This window comes from Ovis canadensis, chromosome 5, assembly GCF_042477335.2.
Source record: "Ovis canadensis isolate MfBH-ARS-UI-01 breed Bighorn chromosome 5, ARS-UI_OviCan_v2, whole genome shotgun sequence".
Classification (NCBI taxonomy): Eukaryota; Metazoa; Chordata; class Mammalia; order Artiodactyla; family Bovidae; genus Ovis; species Ovis canadensis.
In genome coordinates, this window is record NC_091249.1 from 62,406,036 (window position 1) to 62,423,060 (window position 17,025).

The following is a 17,025-nucleotide window of genomic DNA, read 5'->3' on the forward strand; positions in this document are numbered from 1 at the left end:
TAGAAATTTATAACAGAAAAAATCTGGAAAATTCACAAATGTAGAAATTAACACACTCCTAAATAACCAATGGGTCAACAATGATCATGAAAGAAATCAGAAAATATTTTGAGATGAACAAGAATGAAGATATAACATACAAAAACTTGGGTAAAAATTCAGCTAAACCAGTGATTAGATGAAATTTATAGGTCTAAGTACCTATAAAAAAAGAAGAAAGAATTCAAGTCAATGACCTAGAAATAACTAAATCCAAGCAGGAGGAAGGAAATAATGGATTAGAGCAAAATTCAATGAAGTAGAGAACAGAAAAACAATAGAGAGGGGCTTTCCTGGTGGTCCAGTGATGAAGAATCCACTTTCCAATGCAGGGGATGCAGGTTCAATCCTTGGTTGGGAAACTAAGATCCTGCAAGCCATATGGCATGGCCAAAAAATACAATACAGAAACTTAAAAAAAAAAAACTTCTCAAAGAAAAACTCAGGTCCAGACACCTTCACAGGTGAATTCTGCCTAACATTTTAAAAAATGAAAACCAATCCTATACAAACTCTTTCAGAAAACTGAAAAAAGAGAGAATTCTTTCCAACTGATGACATTTCACTGATACCAATACCAAAGACATTATAAGGAAAACAAAACAATGAAGATCAATATTGCTCACAAACATGGATGTTTAAAATTCTCAACAAAATTTTAGTAAATTAAATCCAACAATACATAAAAATAATAATATATCATTAATGACTAATCAAAGGAATGCAAGGTTGTTTTAACAAAGATCAATAAATGTAATTCACAGTATTAGTAGGTTAGAAAAAGAACTCATATGATCATCTCAGTAGATACACAGGAAGCACATGACAAAATCTAGTACTTGTTCCTGCTAAAATATCTCAGTGAACTAGGGAAAAGAAGGAAACTTCCTCACCTGGTAAGGGACATCTCGAGAAACTTACAGCTAACATTATACTCAACAGAGAAAGTCAGGATGCTTTTCCTGTAAGATCAGGTACAGGGAAGGGGTTCTCAATAATTACGATTGTAAAGGAATCCTGATACAAAAAAAAATTGATAACTATCAATCTAAGAGAAAGAGGAAAACAGATAATATAGGAGAGAGGAAGAGAGAGAAGTACTGTAGGAGCAAACAAGAAGAGATGCTTCCATCTGACTCAGAGGTTTTGCAAAGTTTTTACAACAGACCATAAGGCCCTATATGATCTGTCCAGGTACCTGCCTTCTGCCCTTATCTACCACTCTGCATGTGCTCACTGCTCCAGCTTTCTTGCTCTTCCATGAATATGCCAGTAATTCTGCCATCTCAGAGGCACTCACTTTCTTTTCCTTCTGCCTGGAAGAACTCATTCCTCCTGATAGCTGCTGCTTGGCTCCATTGCTGCTTCAGAAGTCTGCTCACTCTCAGAGAGATATTCTCTAACCTATGCAACCTACCAAAAAGATCAACTCCCAGACTTCCCTGGTGGTGCAGTGGTCAAGACTCCATGCTTCCACTGCAAGGGGCACAGGTTCAACTCTTAGTTAAGAAAGTTCCACATGCCATGCAGTGCAGCCAAATATATATATATATACATATATATATATATACATATATATATATATATATATATATATATAAACTCCCATTCTACCACATTGTAATCCAAGCACTCTCCATTCTTCTTACTCCACTTTTTTTTTACCATAGTATTTTTACTATCAGCCAATTATAAATATATTTGGGATTTGTCTATTACCTCTTGACTAGAATGTAAGCTCCACAAGAGCAGGGACTTGTGCTATGTTCACTACTGTAACCCCAGGATTATTGAATGAACGAATGCAAAGGGTGCAGTGTAAATGGGTGAAAGGGCTGAGTTTAGATCTGAGCAAGGACATTTTGTTTCATGTAACTAGAGGAATGGCAGATCATATGAATACCAGAGAAGATAGGTTGCTATATTTGGTGAGAAAAGGTAGTTTTATACTGCTTGCTTCTGTTTTCTTTGAAACCAGACACTTCAAACTTCACATATCTAGAGTCATCCTTGACCCATCCTTCCTTCATAGCCTATATCCAACCCACCAGGTCCTGTTAATTCTATATCCAAAGTGTATTTTGAATTCATCCACTTCTCTCTGTCCCACAGCCACCACTTTAGTTCAGGCTACCAACAATCTCCCTGGGATTGTTGCAATTGCTTCCTACTCTTACCTACTTCCAACTCCTTCCTCTCCCCTCCCCCAACTCTTATCCATTTCCTCTTCCAGCAACAAGTGTGGTCTTTATAAATCAGATTATACTAGTGCCCTGCTTAAAACCCTTCAATAACTTCCCACTTCATTTATTTAGAATAAAATTGAAAAACTTGCCATAGCCTAGAGGCTCTGCACGATTTGTCTCCTACCTACCTCTCCTTTCCTACCTAGGGAAATTTTTCCCTCACTCACACTGGTTTCTCAGCTCCTTGAACACACCAGGATCTTTTCACCTTGGGATTCTGGCACTTAACAATATTCCCTTGTCATGGAACAATCTAGTTATGTATGGTACCTTATCAACTCCTGTCATGTACAGTTCCTTATCAGTTCAGTTCAGTCACTCAGTTGTGTCTAAACTTGCAACTCAATGAACTGTGGCATACCAGGCTTCCCTGTCCATCACTAACTCCGAGAGCTTGCTCAAACTTATGTCCATCGACTTGGTGATGCCATCCAACCATCTCATCCTCTGTCATCCCCTTCTCCTCCTGCTTTCAATCTTTCCCAGCATCAAGGTCTTTTCCAATGAGTCAGTTCTTCACATCAGGTGGCCAAAGTATTGGAGCTTCAGCGTCAGCATCAGTCCTTCCAATGAATATTCAGGACTGATTTCCTTTAGGACTGACTGGTTTGATCTCCTTGCTGTCCAAGGGACTCTCAAGGGTCTTCTCCAGTTCAAAAGCATCCATTCTTCAGTGCTCAGCTTTCTTTATGGTCCAACTCTCACACCTATACATGACTACTGGAAAAACCATAGCTTTGACTAGACAGATCTTTACTGGCAAAGTAATGTCTCTGTTTTTTAATATGCTGTCTTGGTTGGTCATAGCCTTTCTTCCAAGGACCAAGTGTCTTTTAATTTCATGACTGTAGTCACCATCTGCTGTGATTTTGGAGCCCAAGAAAATAAAGTCTCTCACTGTTTCCCCATCTGTTTGCCATGAAGTGATGGGACTGGAGGCCATGATCTTCATTTTTTGAATGTTGAGTTTTAAGCCAGCTTTTTCACTCTCCCCTTTCACTTTCATCAAGAGGCTCTTTAATTCCTCTTCGCTTTCTGCATTAGGGTGGTGTCATCTGCATATCTGAGGTTATTGATATTTCTCCCCCAATCTTGATTCCAGCTTGTGCTTCATCCAGTCTGGCATTTCACATGATGTACTCTGCATATAAGTTAAATAAGCAGAATAACAACATACAGCCTTGATGTACTCCTTTTTCTATTTGGAACCAGTCTGTTGTTCCGTATCCAGTTCTAACTATTGCTTCTTGACCTGAATAGAGATTTCTCAGGAGGCAGGTAAGGTGGTTTGGTATTCCCATCTCTTTCAGAATTTTCCACAGTTTATTGTGATCCACACAGTCAAAAGCTTTATCATAGTCAATGAAGCAGATGTTTTTCTGGAATTCTCTTGCTTTTTCTGTGATCCAATGGATGTTGGCCATTGGATCTCTGGTTCCTCTTCCTTTTTCTAAATCTAGCTTGAACATCTTAAAGTTCTTGGTTCATGTACTGTTGAAGCCTAGCTTGGAGAATTTTGAACATTACTTTGCTAGTGTGTGAGATGAGTACAATTGTGCAGTAGTTTGAACATTCTTTGGCATTGCTTCTCTTTGGGATTGGAAGAAGTTGATAGTTCCTTATCAACTCATCCTAATTGATTCAGGACTTCCTCACTTTTAGAATGAAAGTCCCATGTCCTGAGAACTTCCTCAATTTCAGGGAAACTGGGACAGTTCATGAATCTGTTCTCAACTAAATATCTCCTATTTGAAGAGACCTTTCCTAAGGCCTTTCCATTTAAAGGAGGTAATAGCGTCTTCTGTCAAGATGCTATATTGGTCCCCATTTTGTTTCCTACATTACACTTAGACAATTTGCAATAGTTAAATTATTTTGTCTCTATCACAGTCATTTGCAATTTGGCTACTAACCATCTTATTTTAGTAACATCTCAAATTAGACAGAATGAAGCCTTGCCTCCTGATAAGAAGACAAAAGGGGACAGATAATACCTTTTCCGTTCTCTTATAGTCAACTTCATAATCTTGACTGGATTTTGAACCTTGAGGAACAATACAAAAGCACCACATTGGTTAAGATGTTTTTATGCTGCATCACAATGGACAATATAGTGGGTGGCAGCAATGTCCCTGATCAAGAGTCCAGCAGCAAGGTGGGTTATGTTCTGTGGCAGGGGGCCAGTAATAGTGGCACTGAGCATTTAGCCAGCAACTGGTGGCATCCAGAGCACAACGTTCCTATAGTAGCACTTTGGCTGGGCCTCATCTTATTTTCCAAACTTCCTGGTAATTTTCCAAGTTCCTCAATATCTTCCAGAAAAATCTTTTTTCTGCCTGAGGTACTAGAATATATTTCTGTTATTTGCAACCAAGAACTTGAACTAAGTTCATCTAGTAAGTTGATGAACATGTTTTTTGGTTTTGGGTTTTTGTGTCTTTATGTCAGGAATATAAACCCCAAGAGGGCATAAACCTAGTCTGTTTTATTCACTATTGTATCACAGTGCCTGACCCTTAACAAGTGTCAACAGGGTTTTTTTTAAAGAAATGAATCAAAAATCACAAAGGTTATACCAATGTCCTTGCTTTATAAGGTATCCCATTCCATTTAGCATCAAAGATATAAACCAGTAACAGAAAATCCCTACACTTTTTCTAACCTAAAATCTACTGCAATGCACAGTCTTAAACAGTAGGCTCTCAATAAAAAATTACTCTATAAAAGAGTCATAATCCAAGAAAACAAGCCAATAAAGAGATTTAATATTTATTAAAGACCAACAAAATAAATACCTAACAGCCACATGTTATTCTTCCATGTAAATAAACAAAATTTCAGAGTGTTTACTGGGGTGAGTCTATTTTAAATTCACTGTCATATAATGTTTATATCATACAATTCAAAATGAACAATGTTTCTAAGACTGTGAAAGATCATCAATCAGCAAAGCAAGATTCAATTTTGTCCACTGTTATTGTACTTATAATTTCACAAAAGCAGTTTAAATACTTCAGAAAAATTTAAAACAACAAAGTTGAAAACAAAAGAATTTTCTTTTTAATCAACATTAAATTCAACTTTATTATGTTAATAACTATTGAGACTTGTCTGTATTAATGCCAACATTTTACAAATATGAAGACTAACTTGTATTTCAAGAGCAACACTAAGGTTCATTTCACAATGGGCTTTTTTGTTTTTTTTCCAAAAGGCCTAGTAGCATTTTCCCCATGCTAACTATCCTTAACTTGCTTTTTCCACAGATCTACTCTCCATAATCAGCAAGTCCTCAAAAATGTTTAATTTAGGAAGGTCACTGTCAATTCTCCCAATACCCAGTCTGCCCCTTTTGGATTGTTATCTTGGTTCTGTTGTTTTCCCATAAACCAACGAAATTGAAAGAAAACAGATTTTAATTTAGTGGAGGGGGTTCAGGATGGGGGGACATATGTGCATCCATGGCTGATCCATGTCAACATAAGGTAAAAACCATAATACTGTAAAGTAATTATCTTCCAACTAAAATTAATTAATTTTTAAAAAATAAAATTAAAAAATACATTTTTTAACTTCAATTTATACTGCAGTGGCTCGCAGACTTAAGTGTGCATCAAAATCACCTGGAGGAACTATTGAACTAGATTGTTGGGCCCCACTCACAAAGATTCTGATTCAGATCTGGGGTCAGTTCAGTTCAGTTTCTCACTCATGTCCAGCTCTTTGTGATCCCATGGACTGCAGCATGCCAGGCTTCCCTGTCCATCAACAATTCCCAGAGCTTGCTCAAACTCATGTCCATCCAGTCAATGATGTCATCCAACCACCTCATCCTGTGTCTTCCCCTTCTCTTGCCTTCAATCTTTCCCAGCATCAAGGTCTTTTCCAATGAGTCAGTTCTTTACATCAGGTGGCCAAGTAATGGAACTTCAGCTTCAGCATCAGGCCTTACAATGAATATTCAGGACTGATTTCCTTTAGGATTGACTGGTTTGATCTCCTTGAAATTCAAAGGACTCTGAAGAGTCTTCTCCAACACCACAGTTCAAAAACATCAATTCTTCGGCGCTCAGCTTTCTTTATGATCCAACTCTCACATCCATCCAGGAGTACCGGAAAAACCATAGCTTTGACTAGACTGATCTTTGTCAGCAAAGTAATGTCTCTGCTTTTTAATATGCCATCTAGGTTTGTCACAGCTTTTCTTCCAAGGAGCAAGTGTCTTAATTTCATGGCTGCAGCCACCATCTGCAGTGATTTTGGAGCCCAAGAAACTAAATTCTCACTGTTTCCACTGTTTCTCCATCTATTTGCCATGAAGTGATGGGACTGGATGCCAGCTTCTGCTTCATCCAGCCTAGTTATTTCACACGATGTACTCTGCACATAAGTTAAATAAGCAGGGTGACAATATACAGCCTTGATGTACTCCTTCCTCAATTTGGAAGCAGTCTGTTGTTTCATGTCCAGTTCTAACTGCTGCTTCTTGACCTGCATACAGATTTCTCAGGAGGTGGGTAAGGTGGTCAGTGGTCTGGTATTCCCATCTCTTGAAGAATTTTCCAGTTTGTTGCTATCCACACAGTTGATAAGGCTTTATCATAGTCAATGAAGCAGAAGTAGCTATTTTTCAGGAATTGTCTTGCTTTTTCTATGATCCAATGGATGTTGGCCATTTGATCTATGGTTTATCTGCCTCTTCTAAACCCAGCTTGAACATCTGGAAGTTCTCGGTTCACGTACTGCTGAAGCCTAGTTTGGAGAATTTTGAGCATTACTTTCTTAGCCTGTGAGATGAGTGCAACTGTGCACTAGTTTGAACATTCTTTGGGATGGGAATGAAAACTGACCTTTTCCAGTCCTGTGGCTACTGCTGTGTTTTCCAAATTTGCTGGCATATTGAGTGCCTCACTTTCACAGTACCATCTTTTAGGATCTGGGGTGGGGCCCATATATTTGTATGGCTAAGAAGTTCCTACCTGATACTTAGGTTCCTGCTCCAGGGACCACACTTTATAGAGAGTTCTAGATCTGTGCTACTCATTATAGAAACACAAACCACACATGGCTATTTGAATGAATTAAAACTAAGAAAAAAAATTCAGTTCCTCAGTGGCACTCAGTTCAGTTCAGTCGCTCAGTCGTGTCCGACTCTTTGCGACCCCATGAACTGCAGCACGCCAGGCCTCCCAGTCCATCACCAACTCCCAGTGGCACTACCCACATTTTAAGTTCTCAGTGCCTCATGTGGCTAGTAGCTAGTGGATACTGTATCAAATATTCCCATCATCTCTGAAAGTTATACTGAACAGCATCACTTTAGATAATTACTTAACCATCTTTCTTAACACTTTAGTTCATTCAGACTCTGTATATTCAGCTTACCAAGCCTGCTGAACAAGCAACGATCATTTTTCTAAGTCCCTAGTAGTAAGATTTCTTTTTTTTTCTTTCTAGCTGCAAATTATTTTTTTTTCCAGCCATGCCACAAGGATTCTGGGATCTTATTTTCCCTACCAGGTATTTAACACTGCCCTTGGCAGTGAGAACATAGAGTCCTAACCATTAGACTGCCAGGGAATTCCCCTTTGTATGATTTTTACCTCCCGGGTATCTTCAGCAGGAGACACCATAGTTCAGTTCAGTTCAGTTGCTCAGTCGTGTCCAACTCTTTGCAACCCCATGAACTGCAGCATGCAAGGCCTCCCTGTCCATCACCAACTCCTGGAGTTTACCCAAACTCATGTCCATTGAGGCGGTGGTGCCATCCAACCATCTCATCCTCTGTCGTCCCCTTCTCCTTCAGCCCTCAATCTTTCCCAGCATCAGGGTCTTTTCAAATAAGTCAGTTCTTCACATCAGGTGGCAAAAGTATTGGAGTTTCAGCTTCAATATCAGTCCTTTCAATGAACAACCAAGACCGATCTCCTTTAGGATGGGCTGGTTTGATCTCCATGCAGTCCAAAGGACTCTCAAGAGTCTTCTCCAACGCCACATTTCAAATGCATCAATTCTTCGGCACTCAGCTTTCTTTATAGTCCAACTCTCACATCCAGACATGACTACTGGAAAAACGATAGCCTTGACTAGACGGACCTTTGTTGACAAAGTAAGGTCTCTGCTTTTCAACATGCTGTCTAGGTTGGTTATAACTTTCCTTCCAAAGAGTAAACGTCTTTTAATTTCATGACTGTAGTCACCATCTGCTGTGATTTTGGAGCCCAAGAAAATAAAGTCTCTCACTGTTTCCACTGTTTCCCCATCTATTTCCCATGAAGTGATGAGATCGGATGCCATCTTAGTTTTCTGAATGTTGAGCTTTAAGCCAACTTTTTCACTCTCCTCTTTCACTTTCATCAAGAGGCTCTTTAGTTCCTCTTCACTTTCTGCCATAAGGGTGGTGTCATTTGCATATCTGAGGTTATTGATATTTCTCCCAGCAATCTTGATTTCAGCTTGTGCTTCTTCCAGCCCAGCATTTCTCATGATATACTCTGCATATAAGTTAAATAAGCAGGGTGACAATATACAGCCTTGATGTACTCCTTTTCCTATTTGGAACCAGTCTGTTGTTCCATGTCCAGTTCTAACTGTTGCTTCCTGACCTGCATACAGGTTTCTCAAGAGGTAGGTCAGGTGGTCTGGTACTCCCATTTCTTTCAGAATTTTCCAGTTTATTGTGATCCACACAGTCAGAGGCTTTGGCATAGTCAATAAAGCAGAAATAGATGGTTTTCTGGAACTCTCTTACATTTTCAATGATCCAGCAGATGTTGGCAATTTGATCTCTGGTTCCTCTGCCTTTTCCAAAACCAGCTTGAACATCTGGAAGTTCACGGTTCATATATTGCTGAAGCCTGGCTTGGAGAATGTTGAGCATTACTTTACTAGCATGTGAGATGAGTGCAATTGTGTGGTAGTTTGAGCATTCTTTGGCATTGCCTTTCTTTGGGATTGGAATGAAAACTGTCCTTTTCCAGTCCTGTGACCACTGCTGACTTTTCCAAATTTCCTGACATATTCAGTGCAGCACTTTCACAGCATCATCTTTCAGGATTTGAAATAGCTCAACTGGAATTCCATCACCTCCACTAGCTTTGTTCGTAGTGATGTTCCCTAAGGCCCACTTGACTTCACATTCCAGGATGTCTGGCTATAGGTGAGTGATCAAACCATTGTGATTATCTGGGTCATGAACATCTTTTTTGTACAGTTCTTCTGTGCATTCTTGCCACCTCTTCTTAATATCTTCTGCTTCTGTTAGATCCACACCATTTCTGTCCTTTATTGAGTCCATCTTTGCATGAAATGTTCCCTTGGTATCTCCAATTTTCTTGAAGAGATCTCTAGTCTTTCCCATTCTATTTGTTTTCCTCTATTTCTTTGCATTGATCACTGAAGAAGGCTTTCTTATCTCTCCTTGCTATTCTTTGGAACTCTGCATTCAGATGCTTGTATCTTTCCTTCTCTCTTTTGCTTTTTGCTTCTCTTCTTTTCACAGCTATTTGTAAGGCCTCCTCAGACAGCCATTTTGCCTTTTTGCATTTCTTTTTCTTGGGAATGGTCTTGATCCCTGTCTCCTGTACAATGTCACGAACCTCCATCCATAGTTCATCAGGCACTCTGTCTATCAGATCTAGTTCCTTAAATCTATTTCTCACATCCACTGTATAATTATAAGGGATTTGATTTAGGTCATACATGAATGGTCAAGTGGTTTTCCCTACTTTCTTCAATTTAAGTCTGAGTTTGGCAATTAAGGAGTTCATGATCTGAGCCACAGTCAGCTCCTGGTCTTGTTTTTGTTGACTGTATAGAGCTTCTCCATCTTTGGGTGCAAAGAATATAATCAATCTGATTTCAGTGTTGGTCAGCTGGTGATGTCCATGTGTAGTCTTCTCTTGTGTTGTTGGAAGAGGGTGTTTGCTATGACCAGTGCATTCTCTTGGCAAAACTCTATTAGCCTTTGCCCTGCTTCATTCCATATTCCAAGGCCAAATTTGCCTGTGTTTTTTCACTTCCTACTTTTGCATTCCAGTCCCCTATAATGAAAAGGACATCTTTCTCGGGTGTTAGTTCTAAAAGGTCTTGTAGGTCTACGTAGAACCATTCAACTTCAGCTTCTTCAGCGTTATTGGTCGGGGCATAGACTTGGATTATCGTGATATCGAATGGTTTCCCTTGGAAACGAACAGAGATCATTCTGTTGTTTTTGAGATTGCATCCAAGTACTGCATTTCAGACTCTTTTGTTGACTATGATGGCTACTCCATTTCTTCTAAGGGATTCCTGCCCACAGAAGGTCTTGTAGGTCATCACAGAACCATTCAACTTCAGCTTCTTCAGCATTAGTGGTTGGGGCATAGACTTGGATTACTGTCATATTGAATGGTTTGCCTTGGAAATGAACAGAGATCATTCGGTCATTTTTGAGATTGCACCCAAGTACTGCATTTCAGACTTTTTTGTTGACTCTGAGGGCTACTCCATTTCTTCAAAGGGATTCTACCCACAGTAGTAGATATAATGGTCATCTGAATTAAATTCATCCATTCTGGTCCATTTTGGTTCACTGATCCCTAAAATGTCACTCTCGCCATCTCCTGTTTGACCACTTACTTCCAATTTACATTGATTCATGGATCTAACACTCTAGGTTCTTATGCATTATTGTTCTTTACAGCATTGGACTTTGCTTCTATCATCAGTCACATCTACAACTGGATGTTGTTTTCACTTTGGCTCCATCTCTTCATTCTTTCTGGAGTTTTTCTCCACTCTTCTCCAGTAGCATATTGGGCATCCACTGACCTGGGAAGTTCATATTTTAGTGTCCTATCTTTTTGCTTTTTCATACTGATAACATGGTTCTCAAGGCAAGAATATTGAAGTGGTTTGCCATTCCCTTCTCCAGTGGTCCTTGTTTTGTCAGAACTCTCCAGCATGACCTGTCTGCCTTGGGTTGCCCTACACGGCAATGGCTCATAGTTTCATTGAGTTAGACAAGGCTGTGATCCATGTGATCAATTTGGTTAGTTTTCTGTGATTGTGGTTTTCATTCTTATGACCTGTGATGGATAAGGACAAGAGGCTTGCGGAAATTTACTGATGGGAGAGACTGACTGTGGGAGAATATGGGTCTTGTTCTGAAGGGTCGGGCTATGCTCAATGCAGTTCAGTCACGTTCGACTCTTTGTGACCCCGTGGACTGTGGCTCACCAGGCTCCCCTGTCCATCATCAATTCCCAGAGCTTACTCAAATTCATGTCCATCGAGTCAGTGATGCCATCCCACCATCTCATCCTCTGTCTTCCATTTTTCCTCCCACCTTCAATCTTTCCTAGCATCAGGGTCTTTTCCAGTGAGTCAGTTCTTCACATCAGGTGGCCAAAGTATTGAAGTCTCAGCTTCAGTATCAGTCCTTCCAATGAATATTCAGGACTGATTTCCTTTAGAATTGACTGGTTTGATCTCCTTGCAGCCCAAGGGACTTTTAAGAGTTTTTTCCTACACCATCGTTCAAAGGCATCAATTCTTCAGTGCTCAGCTTCTTTATAAGGGCTATGCTCGGTAAATCTTTAATCCAATTTTCTGTTGATGGATGGGGCTGTGTTCCCTCCCTGTTGTTTGACCTGAGACCAAACTATTCTAGGGGTAATGAAGATAATGGCGATCTCCTTCAAAAGAATTTATGCCTGCACTGTTGTATTCATTGCCCCTGACCATGCAGCAGGCCACTGTCGATCTACACCTCTGCCAGAGACTCCTGGACACTCACAGCAAGTCTGGCTCAGTCTCTTGTAGAGAAACTGCTCCTTTTTCCTGGGTCCTGGTACACACAAGGTTTTGTCTGTGCCCTCCAAGAGTCTGTTTCCACTCCTGTGGAAGTTCTGAAATCAAATCCCACTGGCCTCTAAAGTCAGATTTCCTGGGGGTTCTCAGTCCCTTTGCCAGATCCACAAGTTGGAAAATCTGTTGTGGGTCCTAGAACTTTCTTAACAGCCTACATGAAAAGATGGCAGAGTAGAAGGATGTACGCTCATCTTCTCCTGCAAGAATTCCAAAATTGCAACTCACTGCTGAACAACCATTGACAGGAGAATGTTGGATCCCACCTAAAAAAGCAAAACCCTGTACATATTTGTTTCAAAGAAAGGAAGTTGACTCAGAAAATCTAAATGCCTAAGAAAGCATCTTTGACATATTAGCATATTGCTAATAACAGGCTTCATATATTCCTCTTAGTGATATGGAGAGGATAAAAGACAAAACGGTATACTCTAAAATATTTGAAACATCATCCTAAACATATTTCATATATTACTATTATTCTGGAGCTATCTTTTACACCAGGTTACACTGATGGTGACTTACTCAAACTGCTAACAAACCTTCTCACCAGCAGTAATATTCCCATGATGACCTGACACTCTATCAGTCAGGTAACCCTTAGAGTATAGAGACCATATCTTCATCTCTTCAGACCTACCACAGAGTCCAGTGGCTGCAACATATTAGAGACACAATTTTATTTATCCAAGAATGAAGGAACTTGAAAAACACAAAGATACCATCAGAGAGTATTTTACCTTGGCCTTTTCTTGATCTTCCAGTGAAAACTCCATCAATTCATCTGGTACCTCTTCTGCCTGATATTCTGCTAGCTCTGGACTTTTATGTAATTTTGAAACTGTAGTAATGGGACTGCCCAGATGTTTCATTTCACTTTCCACCAAGTTTCCATTGTCCTACAAAATATATTGACAATATTAAAAACTATCTAGGACTCTTCCCTTATAACAATATAAAAATATTGACTCAGAATGAATCAAAGACCTAAATGCAAGAGCTAAAACTATAAAACTCTTAGAAGAAAATAGGGTGAGGTAAGCTTTATGACATTGGATTTGGCAATTATTCCTTGAATATTATATAGAAGCACAAGCAACAAAAGAAAAATAGGATATACTGGACTTCATCAAAATTAAAAACCTTTGTGCATCAGATTATTAAGAAACTGAAAAGGTAACCTATAGGAGAAAATTTTTGCAAATCACATAACTGATAAGAGATTAATATTCAAGATACATAAAGAACTTCCAAAACTCAACAATAACAATAGCAACAATAACAACAGAAACAAATAGGACTTGAACAGACATTTATTGAAAGAAGATATGCAGCATGCTTGGGGCTGGTGCATGGGGATAACCCAGAGAGATGTTATGGGGAGGGAGGTGGGAGGGGGGGTTCATGTTTGGGAACGCATGTAAGAATTAAAGATTTTAAAATTTAAAAAATAAAAAACTAAAAACTAAAAAATAAATAAATAAATAAATAAAAGACCAACAACAAAAAAAAAGAATGTCAAATGTTTTAATTTTTTAAAGAGTCAAATAAAGCTTGAAAAGTTGATAATTTCCCTAAAGAAAAAAAAAAAAAAGAAGAAGATATACAAATGACCAACTACCATGTGAAAAGATGCACAACATAACTAGTCATAACGTGAACTTCCTGACGTTCAAGCTGGTTTTAGAAAAGGCAGAGGAACCAGAGATCAAATTGCCAACATCTGCTGGATCATGGAAAAAGCAAAAGAGTTCCAAAAAAAACATCTATTTCTGCTTTATTGACTATGCCAAAGCCTTTCACTGTGTGGATCACAATAAACTGTGGAAAATTCTTCAAGAGATGGGAATACCAGACCATCTGACCTGCCTCTTGAGAAATCTGTATGCAGGTCAGGAAGCAACAGTTAGAACTAGACATGGGAAGAACAGACTGGTTCCAAATAGGAAAAGGAGTACATCAAGGCTGTATATTGTCACCCTGCTTATTTAACTTCTATGCAGAGTACATCATGAGAAATGCTGGGCTGGAAGAAGCACAAGCTGGAATCAAGATTGCCAGGAGAAATATCAATAACCTCAGATATGCAGATGACACCATCCTTATGGCAGAAAGTGAAGAGGATCTAAAAAGCCTCTTGATGAAAGTGAAAGAGGAGAGTGAAAAAGTTGGCTTAAAACTCAACATTCAGAAAACGAAGATCATGGCATCTGGTCCCATCACTTCATGGGAAATAGATGGGGAAACAGTGGAAACAGTGAGAGACTTTATTTTGGGGGGCTCCAAAATCACTGCAGATGGTGACTGCAGCCATGAAATTAAAAGACGCTTACTCCTTGGAAGAAAAGTTATGACCAACCTAGATAGCATATTCAAAAGCAGAGACATTACTTTGCCAACAAAGGTCCATCTAGTCAAGGCTATGGTTTTTCCAGTAGTCATGTATGGATGTGAGAGTTGGACTGTGAAGAAGCCTGAGCACCGAAGAATTGATGCTTTTGAACTGTGGTGTTGGAGAAGACTCTTGAGAGTCCCTTGGACTGCAAGGAAATCCAACCAGTCCATTCTGAAGGAGATCAGCCCTGGGATTTCTTTGGAAGGAATGATGCTAAAGCTGAAACTCCAGTACTTTGGCCACCTCATGCGAAGAGTGGACTCATTGGAAAAGACTCTGATGCTGGGAGGGATTGGGGGCAGGAGGAGAAGGGGACGACAGAGGATGAGATGGCTGGATGGCATCACTGACTCAATGGACATGAGTCCTAGTGAACTCCGGGAGTTGGTGATGGACAGGGAGTCCTGGCGTGCTGCGATTCATGGGGTCACAAAGAGTCAGACACGACTGAGCGACTGAACTGAACTGAACGGAAATGCAAGTCAAAATCACAGAGATACTACTTTGTACTTATTAGGATAGCTATAAACAAACAAAAAAACAGAAAATAACAAGTGTCAGCAAGGATATGGAGAAGTTGGAACCATGTACATTGTTGTGGGAAACGTCAAATGATGTAGCTGCTATGGATAATGGTATGGTGGTTCTAACAAAAAATTAAACATACAATGTATGATCCAGCAATTCCATTTTTTGGTATATACTCCAAAGAATTGAAAGTAGGGATTTAAACAGATATTTTTATATTAATGTTCATAGCAGCATTATTCACAATAGCTAAAAGGTAGAAACAAACGAAATGTCCATCAACAGATTAATGCATAAACAAAATGTGGTATATCCATATAATGGAATATTATCCAGCCATAAAAAGAAATGAAATTCTAAAGCATGCTACAGCATGAATGAACCCTGAAGATATTATGCTAAGTGAGATAAGCCAGACAGAAAAGGCCAAATAATATATTATTCTACTTACATGAAGCAGTACCTAGAGTAGTCAAATTCACAGAGACAGAAAGTAGACTAAAGGTTACCAGAGGGAGAAAAGGGGGAGTTACTGTTTAATGGGCAACTTCCCTGTGGCTCAGTGGTAAAGAATCTGCCTACAACAGAGAAGACACAGGTTCAATCCCTGGGTCAGGAAGATCCCCTAGAGAATGAAATGGCAACTCACCCCAGTATTCTTGCCTGGGAAATCCCATGGACAGAGGAGCCTGGTGGGCCACAGTCCATGGGGGGTCATAAGAGTCAGATACAATTCAGAGACTAAAGCACCACCACCATTACTTAGTGAGCAGAGAGCTTCTGTTTTTAATGATAAAAAAATTCTGAAATGGATAGTAAACATACTTAATGTTGTGAACATAATGCCACTGGATTATACACAAAAATGGTTCAGATGGTAAATGTTATATATATTTTACTATATTAAAAAAATTACACATACATATACTAATAGCTATCTAGCAATTTACTATGCTCTAAGTCTTGCCTTACTCCAAGATATGAAAAATCTGAAACATGCTCAACTTTATCTCCTTAGTACGAGGCATATTAAAATGCCTTTCCCAGAGTGTTGAGATTAGGATCCAAATCTTTGGAGTATATCAAGTCCATAGTTTATTAAAAACAAGTGATGTTATATACCCAAAACTAACACAACCTTGTAAATCAAATATACTTCAATTAAACAAACACAATAACAAGTGAGCACATGTGTAACTTAAAACTCCAGTAGCTAAATGAACAAAGGACACAATCATTCATTAGAGAAAATATGCATGGCTAAGGGACATGAAATCATTATTAATCACTTTTAACACAAAATAAAACATTTTACCCATCTAATTAGCAAATTTTTTAAAGTGATAACAAATCATTTATCCAAATAAGCTATGGATTGCTCATGAAAATGTAAATTCTTAGAACTTTATTTGGAAAGGAATTTGGCAATATGTATCAAAAATCTTAAAAGTATTTAAACCCTTTAATCTAGTAATTATAATATTTTATACTAATCCTCAATAAAAAAAATTGTTAACAGGCAAAATTTGTGCTCAGGAATTTACGATAGCATCATCTATAAAAGCAAAATATATATACCCATAAGTGCCCAACAATCAGGAAGTACTTATATAAATTACAGTTCAATTATTAGAATAAAAGCATCCATTAAGAACTGTTTACTAAGAGTTTTAATATTTATTTAAAATAATAGAATATAAAGTTGTATATACAATATGACCTCAACTTTGTAAAACTATACACATGGTTAAAAGATTGAAAGCAATGAGGTAAACGTTAATAGTGGTTTTTCTCTATGTGGTAGCTATTTTCTTTTTTATTTTACTATATTTTTACACAGTTTTCACATGGGCACACAGTGCTTTTAAAATTGACAAAGAGGGGTACATGCATGCTCAGTTTCTTCAGTCGTGTCTGACTCTTGAGAACCCCAAGGACTATAGCCAGCCAGGCTCCTCTGTCCATGGG

The 17,025-nt window shown here is 38.8% G+C and overlaps 2 protein-coding genes across 5 annotated transcripts in view; one reads left to right on the forward strand and one right to left on the reverse strand.

Moving 5' to 3' along the window:
- LOC138441332 (oocyte-specific histone RNA stem-loop-binding protein 2-like) overlaps positions 1-17,025 on the forward strand; it is a 64,546-nt gene that overhangs the window by 36,291 nt on the left and 11,230 nt on the right. The gene's annotated exons all lie outside the window — the stretch shown is intronic.
- CDC25C (cell division cycle 25C) overlaps positions 1-17,025 on the reverse strand; it is a 36,582-nt gene that overhangs the window by 13,513 nt on the left and 6,044 nt on the right. For both annotated transcript variants that reach the window (XM_069592151.1, XM_069592150.1), the window contains exon 7: positions 12,875-13,033. In XM_069592151.1, the coding sequence (XP_069448252.1) occupies positions 12,875-13,033 (159 nt within the window). The remainder of the gene's footprint in view (positions 1-12,874; positions 13,034-17,025) is intronic.